This window comes from Papaver somniferum, chromosome 1 (genome assembly GCF_003573695.1).
Source record: "Papaver somniferum cultivar HN1 chromosome 1, ASM357369v1, whole genome shotgun sequence".
NCBI lineage: Eukaryota > Viridiplantae > Streptophyta > Magnoliopsida > Ranunculales > Papaveraceae > Papaver > Papaver somniferum.
In genome coordinates, this window is record NC_039358.1 from 131,242,543 (window position 1) to 131,269,314 (window position 26,772).

General features: G+C 37.5%; 1 protein-coding gene and 1 pseudogene across 1 annotated transcript; both read left to right on the top strand.

Annotated features, from left to right (window-relative positions):
- Nucleotides 1-14,230: 14,230 nt before the first annotated feature.
- LOC113300918 lies at nucleotides 14,231-16,653 on the top strand. The gene is made up of 5 exons (XM_026549872.1): nucleotides 14,231-14,395; nucleotides 14,574-15,596; nucleotides 15,716-15,880; nucleotides 15,974-16,015; nucleotides 16,153-16,653. Exons 2-5 carry the CDS (start codon nucleotides 15,450-15,452, stop codon nucleotides 16,432-16,434), a joined length of 636 nt encoding a protein of 211 aa, XP_026405657.1. The 5' UTR covers nucleotides 14,231-14,395; nucleotides 14,574-15,449; the 3' UTR covers nucleotides 16,435-16,653.
- Nucleotides 16,654-19,681: 3,028 nt separating this feature from the next.
- Nucleotides 19,682-23,874, top strand: LOC113300902 (annotated as a pseudogene).
- Nucleotides 23,875-26,772: the final 2,898 nt, after the last annotated feature.

A 26,772-nucleotide genomic window follows, 5' to 3' on the forward strand; every position in this document is an offset into this window, starting at 1 on the left:
GATGTTTGTGACTACTTTCTATCTTTCCTATCGTAGATATAAATCTCAAGCCAATCGTTACGATTGTACTCAAAATGATAGAATCAGCAAGATCAGATCACACAACTACGAGAAAGTAGTATCGGTCTGGCTTCACAATCCCAAATCCAATCAATGGTTAATTGTTCTAAACTCCCATTTCAAACATTTAAACATTCTTGGAAGACGAGAATAGCTGTCTCACACAAACTATTAGCTTCAAAGCAATTTTCAAGTGATCAAATGGTCAATACGAAACCTTCCGAGTCTACATCAAATGACTGCCTCACACAAATCATGTAAGATGTTATCAGGTGATTTTCACATGATCATCTTTTGACTTTCGTCATGAATAAAAGATGAACTTGGCTAAAGCGAAAGCTTACCAACACATATTTCAAGAAATATGTAAGCGAGTTAAACTCAACTCGAAATATCAAATATGTATAAACTAAAGTCTATATAGTTATACAACTTTTGTGTCAATAGGAGATATAATAGAAATAGACTTCTGAGTGATAGATGAGTTCAAGTCTCCATATACCATTTGTTGATGAAGTTCCACAAGCTCCCCTTAGTAGTTCTTCGTCTTTAATCAATGAACGCCGTGAAGTCTAAAGCTGAACTACACATTCTATCCTAATCCGAGACATAACTATAAGTAGACTAAAAATCAAGACTTATAGTTTTGACAACTAAACTTGACAAACAAGCTTGAGATAGAAACTCTTGAGAGTTCGACCGAGTAGTACTCTAACACCGTAGTTTTCGTACCTTTACCAATTTATATTGACAAAAAGGGGGAGAATTATTTGGTAGTTCACACTACATACATATGGTTTACATATCATTATGTAAGGGGGAATGGTTTTCATTGTAAGATGGAAGTATTGACTAAGAAGGAGTGATACATATCACCATAGTATTATTTCAAAGTTGTGATACAATCGGACTTTGATTCTCTATAATAATACTATAACACTGTATAACAATGATTGAGACCATATGTTTTCTTATTGTTATGGCTATGGATCTTCAACAACAATGATGCTGAGTTGAACACGTTCAGAATCGATTGAGTACTTGGAGTAACGAAGAATTCAAGGAGAGTTTAAGAGCCAAGGATATCAAGCATGATCGATGAGAAGCTACAAAGTTTATTTATTTTGTGATCCATATGTATTCAAATTTTTGTCACTAAAATTGACAAAGGGGGAGATTGTTAGAGCACTGCTCGGTCGAACTCGCAAGCGTTGTTATCTCAAGCTTTTTTGTCAAGTTTAGTTGATCAAAACTATATACTTGATTTCTAGTCTACTTATAGCTATGTCTCGGATTAGGATAAAATGTGTAGTTGAGCTTAGACTTCACGACGTTCACCAATTGAAGAAGAAGATCTACTAATGAGCTTGGAGGAACTTCATCAACAAATGGTATGTGGAGACTAAAACTTATCTATCACTCAGAAGTCCATTCTATTCTATCTTCTAATGAGACTAAGTCGTATAGCTATATAGACTTTTACATTATACACACTTGATATTTCGAGCCGAGTTTATCTCGCTTATCTAATTCTCGAAATACATTTCGGAAGCTTTTTGCTTTAGTTATGTTCATCGTTTTCTTGACGAGTTTAGTTGGAAAAAATCCATATGTTAGAAACTAAATAATAAGTCAAAAGATGATCATGTGAAAATTACCTTGAACATCTTATATAATTTGTGTGAGACAGTCATTTGATGTTAGCTCGAAAAGTTTCGTATTGACCATTCGATCACCTGAAAATTACTTGAAGCTAATGGTATGTGTAAGATCACCATTGTCATCTTCTAAGGATGTTTCAATGATTAAAATAAGAGTTTATCTTCTCTCATTTAATTAGGCTTTAGCAACTGGGAAACCTAATCCCCACACCTCCTGTGTAATACTAGTTGCATAAGCTAGAGTCGATTCTCCTTTAACCTTAGGTTTTTCACGAAACCCTGTAGGTTAACGACTTAAAGACTTCATTGGGATTGTGAAGCCAGACCCAACTATATTCTCTATAGTTGCATATTCTGATCTTGTTGTTTTCTATTGTGATTGAGCACTATCTTCTTTAAGATTTTCTCGAGATTTTATCTCCGATAGGCCAAATTGAAAAGTAGTCACAAACATCTTCGTCTCATCGTTTATGATTCCGTAATATCTTGTTTCGTTAATCGATTAAGATTATTTTGAGGTGATTGATAATACTAGGTTGTTCTTCGGGAATATAAGTCTGGTTTATCAATTGGTTCCTGTTCACCTTGATTTATCAAAAATGGAACAAAATTCGTAGGTATTTTTATGGGAGACAGATTTATCTATATTCAATAGACTTTTCTGCGTGATACAGATTTGTTTATCAAGTCTTCGACTTTGGGTCGTAGCAACTCTTAGTTGTGGGTGAGATCAGCTAAGGGAATCAAGTGCGCAGAATCCGACGTGGTTCTTGAGGCGTAAGGAACGCAACTGTACCTTGATGAGTGTGAGATTGATTAGGGCTCAACTACATTCCAGTTCGAAGTTAACTTGGAGTAGGCTAGTGTCTGTAGCGCATTAATACAGTATAGTGTTCAAATCTGGACAAGGTCCCGGGGTTTTTCTGCATTTACGGTTTTCTCGTTAACAAAACTTCTGGTGTCTGTGTTATTTCTAATCCGTATTTTATTTTATTATATAATTGAAACATCACAGGTTGTGCGTTGAATCGATCAATTAGTAAATCCAACATTTGGTGGTTGATTGATCCTTGAACATTGGTCTTTGGTACCGTTCAAGTTATTTCTCTTGTATTCAATCAGGCTCGCAAATTCCCATTTGTTTGATTGCAGATTGAATCGAGAAATTGAGATATAACTCTTTGATATGCTTTTTCTTGAGATTGAGTCTGACTGTCTCGTTGATTCTCTTGAAAGTATATTGGAGTTAGTCCATAAATATTGGGTGATGTTGTTAGACCCCCGCTTTTTCAATTGGTATCAGAGCAGGCAAACACGTTTAAGACCTCATAAGTCTCTGTTTGTAGCGATCTGACTCTACGGACAGAAATGCTATCTCAATAAGCGTACCACCAGTCTTCGATGGCTCGAATTACTTATGGTGGAAAATTGCGATGCGTGTATTTCTTCAAGCGCGTGATTTTCAATCATGGGTTTACGTTGTTACTGGCCATATTCCTCCGGTTGTTACAATAGGCACTGTAACTGTTTCATAGGATATTGGTGATTATGATGTTGCCGAGATTCTTGCTGCAAAGCAAAATTCTGACGGGTTGAATGCAATCATCCATGCCATTACCTCAGACCTTCAACACCATGTGACTACGTGCACTCGGTCTAAAGATGCTTGGGATATCTTAGAAACCGTATTTGAAGGGAATACCTGTGAAAAAGAAGTTAAGCTTCAAAACCTAAATTCTGATAGGGAAAACCTTCATATAGCAGATGAAGATTCATTTGATGAGTTTAATCACAAAGTGTCTGAAATTGTTAATTCATCTTTTTCATTTGGTAAGCCTATTCCTGAAAAGGACATTGTATGAAGATTTTTATATCGCGGCCATCTAGATACGATTCTAAGAAACACACCATCGTAAAAGGAAATAACCTTGATGTGCTTTCTGGAAATACTCTCGTTGGGAAGTTAAAGATCTTTGATCATGAGCATATATCCAAATCTAGAAATGATATTGCTTTCAAAACACAAAAGAACACTAAATTACTTGATAAAAGTAAAAGAGTTGGCATCTCTGAAGATGATCTTTCTGGGGATGATTCTTCAGATGAAGACCTTGACAAGTCAGTCTCATTGATCACGAGACAGTTTAGAGACCTTATTTTGAAGAGAAGAAAACAGTTTACTAGAGATAAACCTAAGTCATCAGTTAAACCTCATAATCGTGTTCCTCCCAGAAACCGGGATACTGACGATACTGATGACGAGGATATGCTACAGTGCTTTAAGTGTAAAGGTTTTGGTCATTTTGCAAATGAGTGTCTAAATCGTAAAAAATACAATGGGAACAAAGGTCTAGCTGCAACTCTTGATGAAATGTCTGACAACTATGATTCCAATGAAGACTAAAAGTCAAGTGTTGCACTTCTTTGTGAAAATATTGATTGTAGCAATACATACATCAATCTTGATATTCTTTCAGAAGAAATCTCAACCGGTCTGGAAGAAAAAATGAATCTACTCGTTTCTACTGGAAACTGTTTTTATGATTTTTCAAGTTCCACTATGTGTCTAGATGCCTACACATCTCGGGCGTCTGAATCATCCTCCATGTTGACATGCTCTTATTGTTCTCTCAAAGGTCATGAACTTTCAAAGTGTTTTAAGTACAAACACAAAATGAGATATGTCAACAAACTTCAACGAAGAGCGAATCTATTAGCACACAAGCTCAAACTTGTTCAAAAATCATCAGAGGTATGTAAACGCATCTATTCTTCAAAGAAGTTAGTTTCCAAAGAAAAGACTAGATCATTAAAGAAAAAATTATGGTCTAAACACTCTGAGAAACAGGGCTCTCTGAATTCCTTTCGAAAAGGTTATGGTGGACAGATTATTGTTCACCCCAACACAACTTAATTGTGTTGGTTAGTGCATCTTGTCTCATGTGCCTGATAAAAAGAGACAAGATTATGCACACCTCAGGCTTTAGGAAAAATTAGTGGTTGCAGTCACTCTGGAAATAAAACCCTAAAAACTGAGAAAGAGAAGAGAACAAGTGACTGCGGCAAAAATCAAACCCTAGAAATGAAGTTAAATGAGGACTTCAGCAACGCCCCAAAAACATTCAGAGTGAGTGCTAGTATTAAACATAACCCTACTGGGCCTTGGTTAGCCAAAAATATTAGTAGTACAGAAGACAGTCACACTTCAGTGTGTTTATCAGCAGCACCACTGCTAGCTAACATAAACAAACATCGACAAAAATTTGGAAATTGTTTACAGTGAAATTGTTGAGAAGCATCATAGCTCTGAATCGGAGAAGGAGCTAGCGCAGATTTTTTGTTGTTTTCTTTTGGTGGAAGCTGTTGTTGCTCTTTGTTGCATTTGTTAATTACTTTTCTTCTTGTATCTTTTTTCCTTTGCTAGTGCAAATGTGGATAGATACAGGAAATTTAGTTAAAAATGAGAATAATTTTTTTATGAAGAACGGCAAGGTCAGTGTACAGAGAAGGGGCACGACTTTGCGCACTGGACATGGAGTTTTGATTGTGGGTGCAGGCTGTGTCTGCCAACCAGCTAAAGATTTATTTTTTAGCTACAGTTGGAAGCATTTTATCTAGCTAATCGTTAAAAACATGTTTAGGGAATGATGATACAGACAAACCCAAAGATGTTCAGGTTATAAGAATGTGAGTCTGTACAGCCTGGTAACATACTCTCACTGTACTGTTTCAGATACATCTATCTGATCAGAAGAAAAAAAATACTGTGCAATTTGTAACTCAAAATAATCTGATATTCTGATGAATTATTATGTGATATATGTGGATTTCCAATTAATTTCTTCATTTTCTTCCTTATTACGAGATTATCTCTTATTTCTCTCCACAGGTAGAAAATATTATATTAATTCTGCAAATGATGTCGACGTAATTATCCATATTTGTGAATGAATGCGCGCTACACTTTATACACACGCTTTGGTATGTTTACCACATGCGTTGACATGTTTGCTACACTCCCATATCCAAATAATTGGACTTAATGAAATGACTCTCCGTGTAATTCCTTTCGGGCTTAGCCCATTTAATCATAAATCACTTCATTTCCTCTATTTTACCCGCAGCTTTCCGCATTTTAGTCCATCGAGCTTTTTGTTTTTTTTTTCTAAAAAATGCAAAACTAAACAAAAACTATAAATATGTACAAAATAAAAAACTAAATAAACACAAATTTGAATAGTAAATATATAAGAATTAAGCACTTATTAGTTCATGTACTAGTATTAAGAAGTCGATAACTTGATTGATCAATTAAATGATATTGAAGAGCGTATTAGCAAAAGGGCACGCAGAGCCAATGACCAAAATCTAAATCCAATCTTAATTAATCGAGCGAAAGCATTTGAAACTAAGCTTGCTTAAATGCCGGTTTCAATCGATGGCGTAGCGAAGGAATGTGGCGCCCTGGTGGGCCAAGTTGGAATTGCAAAGACCATGTTCATGAATTCAACCACCTGAACTCAATGCTGAGATAGAAATTAATTTTGAAAAGGGTGGTGGAAACTACCAACATCATAGTCGGTGGTGGAGATTTTCCAAAAATGAAAGTCCTTAAACCAAGAGCATTTTCTGGTGCAAGAGATGCAAAAAAAACTGGAAAACTTTCTATTTATGAGCATCACACGCATGGCCGAGTAAGGGATGGATTGGAACGGTTATAAACCAGGTTTATAACTTTGTTCGACACTTCCTGACCTTCGAGTACAAGTGTAGCATCAATTGTCGAAAAACACAAAAACGTAACTGTTGAAAAATATATTAGCGATTATGGAAACTTCCTAGGGACATATGTATGCCTGTAGGATGTCCAATCAGTTGCATATGAGTTTGGCATTGCTCCAGCAATATAAATAATCCAAAGAATGATAAGTCCAGTTGTCTTCGTTTTGTAGAAGAACCCTTTGTTAGCATAATTGAGAGTTAGGCTTAGTTCAGAGTGAAGCTTCGGTTTTTGACTGATTTTGTTATCTTCCCCTTATGCAATGTAAAGGATTCAACTTACACAACCCTTTTGTTTATTGTTCTACTGGTTCTTAATCTCGTGAAGCTAATTAGCATGACAAACCCTCTTATGCAGTATGGGATGCGATAAGTGTTGAGAAAGTCCCAAGTCTTCAGTTGCCAATCTGAGAGGTTATTACTATTTGCACTTGGTAGAGTAATAGCGCGTTTGGATACAACTCTGCTTCTGACTTCTGCTTCTCCAGAAGTAGAAGTCGGAAGCAAAAGTCATAAGTCCAGATATTTTATTTCACAAAAAGTCGACTTTTCTGCTTACAGAAGTCGTTCTGAAATTCTACACCCAAACTACTTTCTTGCTTTTTGACTTCTAGAAGTCTGTTGGGACCTTAGTCCCACATTGGTTAGATGGGGCTTAATTGGGTAGTTTATAAGTTAATGGGTTCCCTCATCTAGTCAACCGGTTTTCGAGTTGAGTTCTACCCATGGGCTTATGACGAGTTTAGGGTCGGTACCCTAACATTTGGTATCAGAGCCAACCACCACGACCCATACCCGCTCCACAGAACAGGTGACCTATAGGCTGAATTAAGGTGTAAGGGCATCTATGTATGGGTGTAGTTGTCACCGCATTGAATACTGATAGTCGAGTGGAGCCGCCAAAAGGAAAGGGCTACCGCCGGGTCATTGTCGATAGAGTGGGCCAACGAGGACGTTGGGTCTGGAAGCGTGGTGGGATGTTGGGACCTTAGTCCCACATTGGTTAGATGAGGCTTAATTGGGTAGTTTATAAGTTAATGAGTTCCCTCATCTAGTCAATCGGTTTTCGAATTGAGTTCTACCCATGGACTTATGACGAGTTTAGGGTCGATACCCTAATAAAATCCAAATATTATTTCCGGATGTGTATCCAAACGCGCTATAAACTTATAAGACCGATTAGTGGCCGATAGAATTGTGCATAGAACCACCGTGTCGCCTGATACAGGCCCAATAAATTTGCAGAGGCATTTTAAGGCTGTGACACGCGGGAACCGTGGGATAAAACCCCCGTTCGGTCTATCGAGTTTGAAGGGTGTGTTAGGTAAAGTGCTGTTCCCACCATTTCCCCATGCCTGGCGCCTGAAACAGCGTTACTTCGCGAAATGTGAAAACCTAGACTCTTTCTCAAGTTCATCTTATTTGGTCTGTAATCAGACTCCAGACATAGATCCGAAGCTGCTACATTTCTGGCATTTATTTATGTACGGTGCCGACTTGAGGTATTTCTTTCCCTCTCTCTTTAACCCAGGAACAAGATTTGGATTACAGATACTTCTTAAACCCTATGTTTTATTTGCGAGTGATCTAAAATAAAAAAAGTCGAATGATTCCGATTTAGAGTACTGAACAGTCCATACATACCGTTTATTTGATTATTTTGTGTATGTGATTTTCTAGGTTACATTTTTTACTCTGAGTAAGCAAATTGATACACATAAACCATGGAGGAAGAAACAAGTGATGCACCCATCTTATCTGATAATGAAAATAATGGAGAAGATAGAATTATCAATTTACCCGATTGTTTAATTCATCATATCTTATCTTTTCTTGATATGACATATGTACTCCGAACCAGTGTTTTGGCGAAAAGATGGAGGTATTTTTGGACCTCTCTTTCTACTATAAACCTCGATTCGGATTTTTGCAATTTTTTGGAAAGTGAAGATGAAAAATTTAGTTTTGTGGATAGAGTACTCATGCTTCGCGACAGCTCTGATATAAAAAAGTTTCATCTTGATTGGAGTCAGCGTGATCCTGAAATTGCAACTCGTGTTAACACATGGATCCTTGGTGCCGTAAGTCGTAATGTTCAAGATCTCCATATTATCTTGTCTCTATGGGAATATCAAAAGTTTAAGTTTCCTCAATCCCTCTTCTCTTGTAAGTCGCTGACGAAGTTAAGCTTGGATCTAGGTCTTAGTTTTGACTCTATCATAAGTTTACCTAAATCAATGAATTTTCATTTACCTATGCTTAAATGTTTGAAGCTGTCTGGTCTTTCAATTTATAAGAGAGAATTAACGAATAAACTCTTCTCTAGCTGCCCAGTTCTGAAATCTTTGATCATAAAAAGATGTTGTGTCAATTTGGATAATGTGTATGCTCCTAAACTTAAGTACTTTAAAGTGAATAGCAATGATTATGGTTCAGAAGAAGGTAACATGATCCGGTTATATGCTCCAAACCTTACATCATTTATTTGCGGAAGATGTTTGTCACATAATTATGCCCTAGAGGAGCCTTTCTTCTCTTGTAACTGCTGATTTTAGGATGACGTTACTAGACAATGATGAGGAATATGATTCCTATCTAATGGATTCTGCTGTGTGCAAAAAACACGTTTCGCAAAGTATGATGAACTTGCTGAGAGGAATTCGTAATGTGAAAGATTTAATTTTACCAGATTGCTTCCTTCAAGTACGGTTCTTTTCTTAGACTCTTTTACTCAAATAATAGATTGCGCAGTTTCTAAAATGTGTTACAGCATAACAACATGATTGAACTCAAGCTTCTCTTATTCGCATGTGTATGCGCAGGTTATCTCAGGTTAAGCTATCGGATAACGGATATTTATCCGATAATATCCGTTAGTAACAAAAAAATCTGTAAAGGTGAAATTATTCTCATACTGTCATACATAAAACTTGGAAACAATACTCATAAGATGGCATCTGAATTGTCTTCATCTGAATGTAAGTCTCTTACTCACACACATGACACATACATGAAAAGAAGCACAAGCAAATGCTAAAGAATTCCACCAGTCTAACCAGCTGCAATGCATATCACTGCCAACTTCAACCACCTGCGACTCCATTACAACTTAACAGATATTCAAACAGGGTCTCTCTTGTCTTCATTCGTCTTCGGTTTCCAAAATTTCCATATCTGCATTATAACAATTAACAAGTCAACATTCAGATAGAATAAGATACACAACAATTGTCTAAGTAGTAATAATAGGAACTATGCACTGAGTTTAAGAAGAAAAAAATGTTTACCTTCATCACAAATGAAATCTGGCAACCAATCGCTTAAGCATAACAATGCTTCAACAACCTCTGGATCTAATGAAGCTCTGTGTGTTGTAAGCACTCTACCACCAGCACTGAACATTGATTCGGATGCCACACTGGTGACTGGGATAGCCAAGACATCTCTTGCCATCTTTGCAAGAGTTGGGTACTTAGGTGCATTTAGCTTCCACCAACTCAAGATTTCAAATAAATACTCATCTTTTGGTGAGCCTTTGCTAAGCATTGGTTCTTCTAAATACTTGTCCAACTCAGATTTCTGCACCTCAAAGTCAATGTTCTCCATCATAAACTCAACATATTCAGGATCACATAATTCATCTGGATTGTCTGAATCCATCACACTTGAGCTAGAGACAGAGCTGCGGCCACCAAAATAGTGTTCATCTGCATTTGAGTTTTGTGAATCATACGCATTGAAAAGAGATGTCAATTGTTCTTTGAATTTGTTATACTCAACTGCATAGCCAGTTCCATACAACTTCTTATAACGAAACTCTACCCATCTTGCCTTGTATCTAGGATCTAACACAACACCGATGCCCATAACCAAATTACTTTCGAGCCAATACGCATCGAACTTCTCTCTCATCTTCAACCCCATTTGTATGATATACTCATAATCACTGCCTTCCCATTGTTTGATGCACTTGTGAACTTCATAGACCCCACTATAGTACAGATTTGCAGTTGGATACTTCATCCCTGCAAACCTGGTAGAAACATCATTAAACACCTCTAAACACCTACAAATAATTACCCCTTGTTCCCACTCATCTTCACTTGGTATACAGTCGAATTCATGATCAAGGACAGCTAATCTTTCAAACCCTTTTCTCACCCCGATTGCATTCTTAAGCATAACAAAAACTGAGTTCCATCGAGTGTCCACGTCTAGACTAACTGCCTTTCCAGACAACCTAACCTGTGACATAGCCAATTCAAACCTATCTTTCCTAGCTTGTGAAGCTTTAACATACTTAACACAATCTCTAATTGATTGCACAAACTTAGCAGCAACTTTCATACCATCTAGGACAACCAAATGAAGAATGTGGTTGGCACACCTCATGTGAAACAATTCCCCATCAAGAACTAGACAATTCTTACTCTTTAGCCACGAAATCAAGTTTCTCATCATAACACCATTGGCAGCAGCATTATCAGCAGTTAAAGCAAGGAATTTCCTATCTATGTTCCATTCAAGAGTACAAGTTTTGATACATTCTGTGAGAACATCTCCTGTGTGTGGTGATGGCACTACAATATAAGCTAATGTTTTCTTAACCAAATTCCATTCATCATCTATGTAGTGGCATGTCACACAACAATACCCATCTTTAGTATGCTTAGCAGTCCACATATCAGTTGTAAGACTACATCTAGAAGTCAACTTATCCAATACTAACTGTAATTCTTGTTTTTGTTCATGAAAAAACTTCATCAAATCACTTCTAGTTGTGTTTCTACTCATGATCTTAGCAGCAGGGTTCAAAGACTTGCAATACATTCTAAAGTAAAAATGTTGAGCCATGTTCAGAGGGTAATCATGCTTAGCAATCATTTTAATCATGTATTCCCTAGAAATAGCAGGATCATACTTCCAATTAGCTAGTTTTAAAGCTTTGTTACCTGCTGTTTTCAGTGAAGTAGCAATCTGTTGTTGTCCAGCCTTGTTCTGTGGTCTGTCTCGGCAAATCTTTAGATGATTAGACAACCTTGTAGTACCACTGAGACTACCAACATCAACTATCTTCTTGCAATGATGGCATGTACCTAGTACAACAGCTTCCCTCGCATTCTTTTTACTGTTGTATCTTACTTTACAGTCCCTTTCAAATTCATCCCACACTGGTGACCTTGTTGATCTAAGCTTTTTCTTCAGAGCAGTTATCAGTGGATCCTCACCATCTTCTCTATCTTCATCACCTGAGCCACCTGTATGAGAGCTTGGCATGTTGATGTTATCATCAGTTGGGTTTTCTTCTGGTTCTGTTGAGCCAATTGCTGAAGCTTGAACACTTTGTGATTGTGAACCATCCCTGGAAATGATAGCATTTGATGTAGTTTGAGGCAAAGGGGTTGACTTTGAGGTTGCAACTGTCTTTCCCTTGGCTGGTTTTTTAAACATTTTTGCAATTTCCTGTATTGAAATGTAGATGCCCATAGGGTGAGAAGGATATTGTATCATAAGCTAGAAGGCAGTGGAAGGACACAAGAAATAAAACAGTAAGTTACAAAAGATATTTTCACTATAGCTAACTAGAAGTAAAAGCTACTAAGCTAGATTTCTGTATCCAGTTTCACTAATTTAATTTGAGCAGGAATCATACAAAGAGGGAAACTAAGACACATGAAACTCTCAAGCATCAATGCTACAGAGCACTAATAATACCAGCTTAAAGAAAAGACACTGAAAGCTTAGTCTTTGTTCCCCAGTCCCTAGTTCATCCAATACTATCATGTGTATGATACAACATTACCAAATCATTTTCAAGAACAGTGGTCACATAATCACATTCCCCTAATTATTCTAAAAATCTCTATGATGCATTTGCTGAACCCCTAATTCACTTTTCTCAAATCAAAAAAAAAAGAAGGGAAAATCATACAATAATCGATCTAAACTACTAAAAACCCTATATCCATCCAACATCTAAAATTCAAAAACCAAAAATTAGAAGAAAGCTCACATCAAAAGATATTCATCAGTTTCCCTATTTCCATAAAACTTTCATAAACTTTCATAATCTCAGATTGTTAGGCCTCATATTCTTATTTAAGAATAAACCCATCTCAAATCTTTCTCTAATTTCATCATACCCTAAATTTTTTGCAAATCCCTAATTTCATGAAAATCGAACACAAAAATCGAATATGGAAATAGAAGTACCTGATTGAGCGGGTGAGTGATTGTCTGATTGATAAGCAAAGCAACTGAGTGAGTGATTGATCGGGAGAGACAGAGAGTGATCGATTGAGAACTGAGAAGAGAAGAGAAGGAAAAAAAGAAAACGAAAAAAATGACTCGGTTCTCAACTGAACTCAATCCAGGCAGTGATAATCGATTAACATATGAAATTACAATTATACCCCTAATTCTATCGGATATCGGATGTTAACCAAACGGATATGGCCTAATCCGATATAGATAGGTTAAGGAAGAAATATCCGATAATTTTTTTTATCCGATATCCGATATCCGATAAAACGGATAAAATCCTATAGGATCTCGAATAATCGGAAACGGATTCCGGATATCGGACATATATTGACAGGCCTAGTTCAGAGTGAAGCTTCGGTTTTTGACTGATTTTGTTATCTTCCCCTTATGCAATGTAAAGGATTCAACTTACACAACCCTTTTGTTTATTGTTCTACTGGTTCTTAATCTCGTGAAGCTAATTAGCATGACAAACCCTCTTATGCAGTATGGGATGCGATAAGTGTTGAGAAAGTCCCAAGTCTTCAGTTGCCAATCTGAGAGGTTATTACTATTTGCACTTGGTAGAGTAATAGCGCGTTTGGATACAACTCTGCTTCTGACTTCTGCTTCTCCAGAAGTAGAAGTCGGAAGCAAAAGTCATAAGTCCAGATATTTTATTTCACAAAAAGTCGACTTTTCTGCTTACAGAAGTCGTTCTGAAATTCTACACCCAAACTACTTTCTTGCTTTTTGACTTCTAGAAGTCTGTTGGGACCTTAGTCCCACATTGGTTAGATGGGGCTTAATTGGGTAGTTTATAAGTTAATGGGTTCCCTCATCTAGTCAACCGGTTTTCGAGTTGAGTTCTACCCATGGGCTTATGACGAGTTTAGGGTCGGTACCCTAACATTTGGTATCAGAGCCAACCACCACGACCCATACCCGCTCCACAGAACAGGTGACCTATAGGCTGAATTAAGGTGTAAGGGCATCTATGTATGGGTGTAGTTGTCACCGCATTGAATACTGATAGTCGAGTGGAGCCGCCAAAAGGAAAGGGCTACCGCCGGGTCATTGTCGATAGAGTGGGCCAACGAGGACGTTGGGTCTGGAAGCGTGGTGGGATGTTGGGACCTTAGTCCCACATTGGTTAGATGAGGCTTAATTGGGTAGTTTATAAGTTAATGAGTTCCCTCATCTAGTCAATCGGTTTTCGAATTGAGTTCTACCCATGGACTTATGACGAGTTTAGGGTCGATACCCTAATAAAATCCAAATATTATTTCCGGATGTGTATCCAAACGCGCTATAAACTTATAAGACCGATTAGTGGCCGATAGAATTGTGCATAGAACCACCGTGTCGCCTGATACAGGCCCAATAAATTTGCAGAGGCATTTTAAGGCTGTGACACGCGGGAACCGTGGGATAAAACCCCCGTTCGGTCTATCGAGTTTGAAGGGTGTGTTAGGTAAAGTGCTGTTCCCACCATTTCCCCATGCCTGGCGCCTGAAACAGCGTTACTTCGCGAAATGTGAAAACCTAGACTCTTTCTCAAGTTCATCTTATTTGGTCTGTAATCAGACTCCAGACATAGATCCGAAGCTGCTACATTTCTGGCATTTATTTATGTACGGTGCCGACTTGAGGTATTTCTTTCCCTCTCTCTTTAACCCAGGAACAAGATTTGGATTACAGATACTTCTTAAACCCTATGTTTTATTTGCGAGTGATCTAAAATAAAAAAAGTCGAATGATTCCGATTTAGAGTACTGAACAGTCCATACATACCGTTTATTTGATTATTTTGTGTATGTGATTTTCTAGGTTACATTTTTTACTCTGAGTAAGCAAATTGATACACATAAACCATGGAGGAAGAAACAAGTGATGCACCCATCTTATCTGATAATGAAAATAATGGAGAAGATAGAATTAGCAATTTACCCGATTGTTTAATTCATCATATCTTATCTTTTCTTGATATGACATATGTACTCCGAACCAGTGTTTTGGCGAAAAGATGGAGGTATTTTTGGACCTCTCTTTCTACTATAAACCTCGATTCGGATTTTTGCAATTTTTTGGAAAGTGAAGATGAAAAATTTAGTTTTGTGGATAGAGTACTCATGCTTCGCGACAGCTCTGATATAAAAAAGTTTCATCTTGATTGGAGTCAGCGTGATCCTGAAATTGCAACTCGTGTTAACACATGGATCCTTGGTGCCGTAAGTCGTAATGTTCAAGATCTCCATATTATCTTGTCTCTATGGGAATATCAAAAGTTTAAGTTTCCTCAATCCCTCTTCTCTTGTAAGTCGCTGACGAAGTTAAGCTTGGATCTAGGTCTTAGTTTTGACTCTATCATAAGTTTACCTAAATCAATGAATTTTCATTTACCTATGCTTAAATATTTGAAGCTGTCTGGTCTTTCAATTTATAAGAGAGAATTAACGAATAAACTCTTCTCTAGCTGCCCAGTTCTGAAATCTTTGATCATAAAAAGATGTTGTGTCAATTTGGATAATGTGTATGCTCCTAAACTTAAGTACTTTAAAGTGAATAGCAATGATTATGGTTCAGAAGAAGGTAACATGATCCGGTTATATGCTCCAAACCTTACATCATTTATTTGCGGAAGATGTTTGTCACATAATTATGCCCTAGAGGAGCCTTTCTTCTCTTGTAACTGCTGATTTTAGGATGACGTTACTAGACAATGATGAGGAATATGATTCCTATCTAATGGATTCTGCTGTGTGCAAAAAACACGTTTCGCAAAGTATGATGAACTTGCTGAGAGGAATTCGTAATGTGAAAGATTTAATTTTACCAGATTGCTTCCTTCAAGTACGGTTCTTTTCTTAGACTCTTTTACTCAAATAATAGATTGCGCAGTTTCTAAAATGTGTTACAGCATAACAACATGATTGAACTCAAGCTTCTCTTATTCGCATGTGTATGCGCAGGTTATCTCAGGAGCGTCTAAATTATCTGAATGTCAACCACCTCAGTTATCTAATTTACAAATTTTGGAGTTACAAACATACCTTCGAAAAAACTGCTTTCCTGCAATAGCGTATTTACTCAAGATTTCTCCTAAACTTGAATCGCTTTACATCCAAATAAACAAGGTAACCAAACTGATATATTATATATTTATTCCTTCAGCTCTCAACATGAATGCCACCTTATTGCATTTCTTTTCTTCATTTTCTCATTATCAGGATTATTCAGACGAGCCTCTAGTATATCCATTCTGTGATGAGGTAATAACTCATAAACTTCATGGTTCTTGCTAGCTCCGCTTCTTATTTTGTTTCATTCTATTATATTATACATTGGCCTGTTTTAAACAGTACTTACAGTGCTACTTTCAACTGTTATTTTGTTTGTGTTGTCCTAGATAATTTCTGATCCACAAAATGTAGGAGATGATTGGGAAACAGAGGTATCACTGCCATGCATGATGCATCACCTGAAGTTTGTTAAGCTTATACCTGTCCAAGGGCGTATTAATGAACTCAAATTTATGGAGCTTTTGCTAAGGAATGCAGCAGTCTTGGAAAGAGTGATTCTTTGCTGTGAGTGGGGTCCTGGTAAGACAACGACACGGTTGACGAATTTCTGTGAGAAGCTACATACATTTTCAAGAGTGTCTTCAGCTGTCACATTTATGTGCTTCTAAGAGGGTGGTAAGGTGGGGAGGGTCATTGTGTCTATCTGCCTATTTTCGAAGAGCTTCCTTCAGCTCAGGCTCTGTTCTTGTGTTCTTAAGTTTTTGTGCGGGAAAAATTCACTTTCTTTATTCTTCTTTTTGAATGAATCTTGTCAGTTGCAATTTATGGTTTGACATCTCTTGGTGATGGTCAATAACGTGGAAATTCTGGAATAGATCATATTTCGAGTATCCTCTTATCGCTCCGAAACAATACACAGAGGATATGTTTCTTGGTTAAAAGGTTAAAGGTTTTCTTCAGTTTTGTATTTGTCGCTGGGAGAGTTTGTTTTGGTGCTATATTTCACTGTGTATACCACCAGCTGTATGAAATAACTACTTACGCATTTGCGAATAATAGGTTCCAGCTATATCTAACGGCAACAAGACCGGATATCGTTTTTAGCGTTGGTTGTTGTGTTAGATTTCAAGCTAAGTCAAAAGAATCTCATCTTGCAGCTGCTAAATGGATCATAAGATATGTACAACATACTATCGGTTATGGTCTCTCTTATACGTTTCATACTAACACAGATCTTACAGTAGCGTATTCTGACGCAGATTGGGCAGGTTGTGTAGAAGACATGAAAAGTACATCAGGAGGATTTTACTATGTTGTACTAAACCTTGCTGCTTGGTACAACAAGGGACAAAATTCGCAATCTCTATCAACTTGTGAAGCCGAATACATTGTTGCAGGTTCGTGCTGTACTTAACTTTTATGGATGAAACAAATGCTTACTGATTATGGAATCAATACTGGAATAATGATTTTTTTTTGTGATAACTCAAGTGCGATTCGAATTACTGAGAATCCCGTGGAGCACTCAAGAACTAAGCACATTGACATAAGATTTAGGTCATAGTTGAACATGCGAATACTATGTTAACAGGCAAGCCAAATATTGAAATCTGGTCGGTCCATCATTTCACAAGAACGGTGCCAGTTTCCCATTGGCAGAATGGCAGTTGAGTTCTAGATACAACACAAAACAAAAAATGGACCCAAAAGTTCAGTTGATGATGTCTGCTACTAGAGCTGGCAAACCAGCCAAAAACCCGCGGGTTGACCCGCCCGGCCCGTGAAAAACCCGCGCCTGTCCCGGCTTGGCCCTAAACAAGTCGGGCGCGGGTTGGAGAATTAGCGGCTTGTAAGAAAACGGGTTAACCCGTCCCGGCCCGTAAATCCGTGTGTTAAACCTGTCAACCCGTCCGCTCCTAATAATTCAACCGTATGATTACTACCTTTAATCATGTCCGTTCGTTTGTGATATAAAACTCAAAAAACCCTAAAAAATTCGTTTTCTTTCTTTCCTATCTTTTTTCTTCTCCACTCTGCTCTCTTCCTCTGCGCATCCAGCACCACCTCCATCTTCTTTTAACTTTCTTTTATTCATTTGTTCTTCTTTGCATGTGTAAATCTAAGCTTAACAATAATGGATCTGAGCTCAAGTAACTGATGTGGCTATTTGCTTCTTCACTTTTCTTTTTCTTTTTGTTTTTGGGTTGAGTTCTAGTGATCTAGTCGGCTACTGATGTGGGTTCTGAGTTGGAGATTGGAAGTGAAACTGACTGATTAAGGGTGGGTTTTAAAAGTAGAATATGAAGAAGAAGATTATCATACATTCATACTAATAGTTAGGATTAATTTCAGTGAAGAACTGGAATTGAGAAATCCAGAAGAAATTAGGGCTTCAATTGAGTTTGTGGTTTTATGAAATTGAGAAGAGAATTGAGTTTATGATAGAAGAAGAAGACTAGGGTTGTGATTCAATTTGTATGTACAATTTGTAAGAGGTGGTGATCAGTACTATGAAAAATTTCTGTTGTTTAAGAACAAGAAGTTGTTGTTCTCTGTTGAAGATGAAGATTGAAGAGATTGATGAAGGTTAGAGGCTTATAGCAAGAATACGTAGTCTGTTTTTAGTGTGAACTGGAGCTAGATTTCTAGCATTTTCTTGTTTGATTTTGTGGAATCGATGATTTTCAATTCCCTGAACAGTAAAAACCTATTATATGTGTTTTCCCTTTTCCCGTTTGAGAAGATGAGTAAATTTCATTGGTGTTGAATCCGTTGATTGAATTGAGTTCGAATTTGATGAATGTTAGGTTGCAGGAAGGATCTTTAGATGGCCTGAATGTGTCTGTGTTTCTTTAAATGCAAAATTAGTTTAGTTTTGCAATTTTGAGTTTTTGAATTGATATACCAAATGAATTGGATGAATGTTAGGTACTTAGATTGTAGGAAAGGAACTTTAGATGGCCTGAATGTGGAAGGAAATAGCCCAGAAATCGATTTCTGGCGAGTTGACTCAACAAAAATCAGTTAACCCGTGAGCAACCGTGAACCCGCAAGCTTTACCCGGGACGGGGATGGGCACGGGTTGGATGAATGACCACCCGTGAAGAATTTCAACCCGCAAGCTTAGACTTGTATTAACCCGTAACCCGCGGGTTGGTCACAAGCCAGCCCCGTCCCGTCCGTTTGCCAGCTCTATCCGCTACACTACAATAATGCATCTAGCATCCCATCAAGTTTGGGCTACGTGGTCTACCTAAAAAGAGTGAACTGTTATTATCACATACACACTTACTTGTACCCGACTGTTTTATGGTTAAAACCAACTATTTTGTTTCACTTCCCACACAAACTTAATACTGTAAATATCATGCATTTTTTAGATTTGATTTACGGTATGCCCTTTTGGTAATCCAGATTCCATATTTCCTCGTTGCGTGTCGTGAAGACATGTCTAACTCTGGTTAAAAAAAAAATAAAGAAAATGTATAGCCTTTCGGCCATTTCCATCACATATGCCGAAGAGACTAGAAGATAACAAAAAAGTGGCTAAGTTAGCCCACAAAACAAGAGCTATATTCGTGAATTGCATGTCTTGAAAAAGTTGAGAGTTTGTGCCAAAATCATCCAAAATTATATTCTCAAATAGAACCAAATCAGAATAAACTAGGTCTTGACTACAAAACCTAACCAAATGTGCTTATCTAATCAAATGTGTTTCTTTCCCTTTGTCTTTGAATCAACTCTCAAAGGTCAAAAAAAAGTTCCACAAGTAACAAAACAAAGGTCAATACTCAATAGCCATTGACTTAATACAAAATGCCATTGAGATTCAATACACCCTTCCTTAAAAATAAACACTCTCTTACTCTCACTTTATTTTATCCGATCACGCTTCTCTACTTCTCATCATATTTTCTTTCTCATTCAGTCACATTCACCTTTTTTTTCCTATTATCTCCAAACTTCTTCTTTTTTCTTATCTTCTCCTTAATTCTTAAACCACTTTTTTGAATATTCCTCTTCTTCTTCTTTTTTTCTTGCATGTACCTCTTTCTATATAATTACTGACACGGAACATCTTCGCTAGCTCTGTGCAAGAAAATATTCATGGAGGGAGGCATACATCCAGGAACTGATCCTTCAGCTTTCAAAGAGTGTTTTTCTCTAGCATGGAAGAATCCTTATGTTCTTCGTCTTGCTTTTTCTGCCGGAATCGGTGGCCTCCTCTTTGGCTACGATACAGGTGGTGAGGTGATCGTGATATGTTTCTTCTTTCATGTTTGCACTTATTCCAGATATTAAAATCACAAAAATGTATGGTTTGATTTTATTTCATTTTCAATTTTCGCGGTACGGTTTATCTAAAATGGAAACCACAAGAACTTGATCCTTTCTACAAAAACGAGAAACCACAAGAATAGGTACACTCGTTATGCATATATTATGGCTTGGGGATCATAAATTCATAATAGATGTGTAAGACAACATTCATAATTGTGATACATATTCAATACTAAGAATATATTATGGCTTGGGGATCATAAATTCATAATAGATGTGTAAGACAACATTCATAATTGTGATACATATTCAATACTAAGAACTTGTTTGTTTGCAGCTGACTCGGCGTCTGAATCTGAGTCAACCCCTGACTCGGACCGAGTCAGCAGTCAGACCGTTTGTTTTCCATTTTGAGTCAGATCTCACTCGACCTCTCACTCAGACATAACTCCTGACTCGGACTCATTTGAGTCAGGTAACAAAATACCCCTGACTCATGGGACCAAACCACTGACTCACTTATTTCCGAGTCAGACGAGTCAGATCTGATTCGAAACAAACATATCGACTCAGATTCAGATGAGTCAGGTGATTTCACTCAGATCCAGATGATTCAGATCCAGACGACTCAGATGAGTCAGGAGTAAACAAACATGGTGTAAGTCATCATGTACAATATATATCCTATCAACAAACTTTCGAAGTTGAACGCAGAGATCTAGCACTCGTAAATCACGTTTTACTTATTTTCACATGTTGTGTCTTTTTTTTTTCCCCTCAAATTTCTTTGGACGCAACCTCTTGGAATATGAATTTGAGCCGGAACTACTTCCTGACAAGTATGGTAAAGTAGGTCAGTTCTTTTATTTGTCTCTTGATAACTGGGGACCCTAGCAGCCAGATGCATGTTTCTATTCAGAAAAAGCTAACACACTTTAGAGGAAGTAGTACACTGTTGTTGGCTTTTGTTCCTTGGGACCTGAACCTCATCAAACAAGAAAAATGAGGATATGATGTAGATTCAGGTGATTTAGAAACACAAACAACACCAATTAAGTAAGATAAATTCTACGTCTGTTAACGTATGTTATGAAGTTTGTTCCATTAATGTTATTTCTTTCTTTCTGCAGGAGTAATTTCAGGAGTTCTTCTGTACATAAGAGATGACTTCAAGGCTGTTGACAGGGAAACTGTTCTACAAGTAAGAACTGAAATCATGTTTGAATGAATGAAGCTCCAAATTATTTCCTTTACCATATCATGTGACATAACATAGTCTCTTTCACTGAAATGTCACCTACAATAATGCAACCTTTCTTGCTTAGTAGGAAAGCATGCCTACCACCTAAATGACCACATTTACAGTTTCCTATTAAAATTCATAGGTTAAATACAGTGGGGCTCTGTTGTAATTTAAGTGTCTGGCCGGCCGGAACCAAATCAAACATAATCAGTTCTTCTCCATCAACCATTCACAAAACTAAGTTGCAAAGAGCTCCACCATTTTAAAGACATTGTTTTTCTGTATATCTCCTTTCTGCCTATTATTTGCTGGGCCAGATTTTCAGGAGTAAGTAATGTGGTTATTAACCTTACTTGATGATGTGATTTACTGCAGGAAAGTATCGTGAGCATGGCAGTTGCAGGAGCCATAATAGGAGCTGCCATTGGAGGATGGATGACAGACCGGTTTGGAAGAAAAACCTCAATCCTTGTTGCTGACTTCCTCTTCTTTCTCGGGTCAATAATCATGGCTGCAGCAGCGAATCCCGCTATGCTCATTGGAGGACGAATTTTTGTGGGTCTTGGGGTTGGAATGGCCTCGATGACTCCCCCGCTCTATATATCCGAAGCTTCTCCTGCCAAAATACGAGGAGCTTTAGTCAGTACCAATGGCTTCCTTATAACAGGAGGCCAGTTTCTATCTTACCTCATAAATTTAGCCTTCACCAAGGTAAACAATAAGTATGACATAAAAGTACAAACAGAAAGGCTTTCCTGAAATTTTCTTTTCAAAATTATCCAAGGAAAATGTACTGCAGTTCGATACAAGTAAAACTAGTGACTGAGAACAAGGCACATTATTGATTTAAGTGTAGTTGTGTTTCTCAAAGACCAGGGAAGTAAATTGACTTGCAAAGATTTTGATAGGCACCTGGAACGTGGAGATGGATGCTTGGAATTGCTGGACTCCCAGCACTGTTACAGTTCGTGCTAATGTGGCTTCTTCCAGAGTCACCACGTTGGCTTTACAGAAAGGTGTTCGCCTAGATGTCTTCTCTCTTCTAGTCTCATACCCTTTATATTCTGTAATGTTGCTTCATTTTTTTTTTAATTAGTACTTCTTTGAGTAGGGAAGGGAGGAAGAAGCCAAAGTAATATTAAGAAAAATATACCCACCAAATGAGGTTGAAAAAGAGATTCAAGATCTGAAAGCCTCAGTGGAAAAAGAGATAACAAAAGAGGGCTCTTCAGAGAAAATCAACTTCATTGAGCTGTTGAAAACCAAGACTGTTAGGAGAGGTCTAATCGCAGGTGTTGGGCTTCAAATTTTCCAACAATTTGTAGGAATTAATACAGTTATGTATTACAGTCCTACCATAGTTCAGCTAGCTGGTATTGCATCTAACCAAACAGCATTGCTTCTCTCTCTTGTTACCGCGGGTCTCAATGCCTTGGGATCCATTGTCAGTATTTACTTCATTGACCGGACGGGGAGGAAGAAGCTTCTAGTTATTAGTTTGAGTGGTGTCATCATATCTCTTGCAGTTCTATCGGCTGTATTCCATGAAACAACTTCTCATTCGCCAGCCGTTGGCTCATTTCTCAAATTACAGTTGCCCCGGTTATGGATCAGCAAGGTCCACTGACTGGAACTGCATGAAGTGCTTGAAGGCTTGATCTCCAGATTGCGGATTCTGTGCTTCTGGTAGCAATAAGGTACATTAGACTTATTATACTTTTGCACATTGCATTGTTAACGGTGTTTATCAAATTTAGATTTTAATCTCACAATATCATTTGCTTCGATTAAAATTTGCCTTCGTACTTAAGATTGCGCAGAATATAATAATCCGCAATCTAGAAGTAACACAAAGTATACACATGCTAACATGGTTCATAAAACTGTAAACATAGTGCCTGGTTCACAATCGAAGGTTACATTTATCAACTAAGAATTACCTGCAATTTTGATGCAGTTATCTCCAGGGGCTTGTTTGATCTCAAATTCAACAGTGAAACATCTTTGCCATAGCGATGATCGACTCTGGTACACAAGAGGTTGCCCTAGTAAATACGGCTGGTTGGCATTGATTGGACTAGCTCTGTACATTATATTTTTTTCACCAGGAATGGGTACTGTACTGTGAATTGTAAACTCAGAAATCTATCCACTGAGATTCAGAGGGGTCTGCGGAGGAATAGCAGCCACTGCAAACTGGATTTCAAACCTGATAGTTGCTCAGTCCTTCCTTTCATTAACAGAAGCCATTGGTATCTCATGGACATTTTTTATATTTGGGGTAAATCTCTGTCAATGCACTATTGTTTGTCCTTGTTTACGTGCCAGAAACCAAAGGCCTACCAATTGAGGAGGTGGAGAAGATGCTGGAAGAGAGAGCTCTACACTTCAAATTCTGTAACAAGAGACCAGAACCCTTGCACAAAAATTCAAGTGCACGAACTGAACAGGTTACTTGGTTAACATGAGTAATATAGATATAGGGGGGTTCCCCGATATGTATAATTTTCGACCGAATAAGTACAGTATAACTTTATTAGCACAACGTTATATATATATAGATGATAACATCATTCCTGCATGATTTGAATGTTGTTCTTATTTTCTTGGAAGATCCTTCGATTTTCTTGAGGAACCCTGATTTTGGGCATATCTAAATCTTTCTAGCCATACAAAACAATAGTCCCATCTTGGGTGACCTTATAAGGGGTACCCTATGGGTAGTTCAATTACCTATATACCCTTAATACAAAATTTAAAATCATTTTTCTAAAAAATCAAAATCAGTTTCCCTTACCATCTCTTCTTCTTCCTCCTCCTCTAGCCGAACTCTTCCCCCTCCTGCGAAAAAAAAATCATCATCGTGATTAATTGTCGATTCGTAAAAATTTGATCGTCGATTAAACTCAACCACATAATGACTCGTACAAAGAAAAGCAGGGACTAGGCAAACCAAATCGTCTTCTAATCCATCAATTGAAGAAGAAGAACCAATTGAAGATGAAGGTGTAGAAACTGAAAATCAACCACCAATTGAACCAGAAATTGAACCAACTGCATCTCCAACTCCGGAAATGAGGATAAGAAAGCAAGTTTTACAAACCCAATCTCCTATTTGCTGTTTTTCATCGATTAAATGACGGTTACAGTGTTGGGTTCGGCTCAAAATTGAGTTGCGTTTTTAGCCGAACTGTTCTTTACAAAAGATTCCTGTAAGTGTATATGAACAGTTTGCCATGAAATTTCAAGCCGAACCTAGTCACAGATAGAGATGCATAGGGGGTTCGGCGTATTCGATAATCATAATATGTGTCGAACCTAGCACATTTACGAGGTTCGGCTATTACGATATTCTCAATATATGCCGAACTAATAACAATATTTTAACCCAAAAATAACAAATTGATGTTCGGCTCATACGATTTTCGAAATATAAGCCGAACCAGTAATTTTTTTTTTTCCGAGCTATTCAGGATGTTGTTCGGCTTATTATGAAACTTTCATATAAGCCGAACTAGTGTCTAGCAAAAGGGTTGGAATTGAAAATTATAGGTTCGGCGCATGCAGTAAACAGATTCAATGAGCCGAACCGTTCATCAATTGGTAGATTCGGCTCATAGATGTGAGCCGAACCTCAACCTGTTTCGCCGAACCATGATCCAAAAAATTATCTAAACAACCTTTATAATTCTGAAAATTATCTTAATCACTAAACAAAATATTTAATCACTAATCAATATTACTAACACTAATACGTAAAGGGAAGATTTGCCATTAAAAAAAATTTGGGTTAAGGGGTAATCTAATTTTGCTATTTCACAATCTTTTTTGTCTTTATGCAGTATGCCTAGTAAGATTTCAGTATGCCCAAAATCAGGATTCTTCTTGAGCTGATGATAGACAGCCGCAGTAGTCAGCAGATGTTAGAGTAGGAGTCCACCCGCTTGAGGCACAAACACTGAAGGGCCCACTTTTCCAGTCTTCTATTCTGCCTATCCACGAATACGGATACATCTCAAATCAATAATCCCACATTACTAAGGTCGTGAGTTTGAAAATAAGGTTCTCTTTTTATGAAAAAATCGGCATAAAACATATTTTTTTATTTTTTGAAGGAAACATATATGTATTAGTATTAATCCTCAAAAACATTAAGGTGTTGCATAATACAATAAGGAGGTTCATCATGAACCCACCATCTGTTTTGAGAGTATAAAATTGCAAATTGAACTAAATCATGAGCAATTAAATTTGCGTCTCTAGGAACAGCTGTGAAACTAATTTCACTAAAATCCTTGACGTGATCTTGAATTGAGAGAACAGTGGAACGAATACTCCATGGAATATCATTCGTGCTCCCTATAATAGCTTTAGGAATGTCCTCAGCATCCCTTTTAATAATGATTTTTGAGCGTTGTACGCTTCTCTCCAATTGGGCGCCAAGACCATAAGATTTTGCCTCTGCCACCTTGGAGGAGAATGAATCAAAGCAAAAAGCTCCACTACCCAAATGTCTACCAGAAGAGTCTGTAACTACAGCCTCTGCGACACCTTTTCCGTCTAGATATGTTGCGTCCACGTTGATCTTGATGTAGAAGGTTGGAGGAGGTTGTCATTGGATTACATTCTGCTGTTGAATATGGACTGAAGAACAGTAATTCAGAGCATGATGTAAATCAAAGTTCTTAAAATCTTGCAGGGCTTTATGAATACAAAGAGGCAGTGATGGCTGTGTATTATTGAAGATTTTATCATTCCGCATTTTCCAAATGTTCCACAAGATGCACGATCCTAGGTTCAACATAATTCCTTGGTCATACTGGCTTAACCAAAGCTGGATAATATCCATCGAAGAAGTAGCAACTGGGATATTGATATATAAAGGGATGGATTGAAATACTTCCTTGGAGAATTGGCAAGAAAAAAGCAGATGTTGAACCATTTTCTCTTCAGAGTTACAAAGAGCACAAACATTATGAATATGATTGTTGAACTTTGATAAATTACCATACACTGCCAGCCCGTTGCGAAGAACCTTCCAGACAAAAGTATGAATTTTTGGTTGAGTATTCATTTTCTTCCAAAATTGTTTCCATGGAAAAGAATAAATGGTTGAAGTTGTGGCTACATTATCTGCAAGGATTTTATAGCAAGATTTTGTATTAAAGGCTCCTGATTTGGTTTTCAATCAAATAAGTTTATCTTTAACTGATTCGTCTTGCGGGATATAAATGCTAGATATTGCTTCCACATGTTTTTCCGGAAATAACTGTAACAATAACTCAACATTCCAAACCCTCTGACCTTGGATAAACAAATCTGATACCACTTCCACCTGAATTGTCGATTGATCTTGTTGATCTAAATCCCGGAATATTTGGAACCCATGGATCACTCCAGATATGTATCGAATCACCAGACCCGATCAACCAGCAACATTTGTTTTCAAAAATCTCTCGTAACAAAAGCATATCCTTCCAAG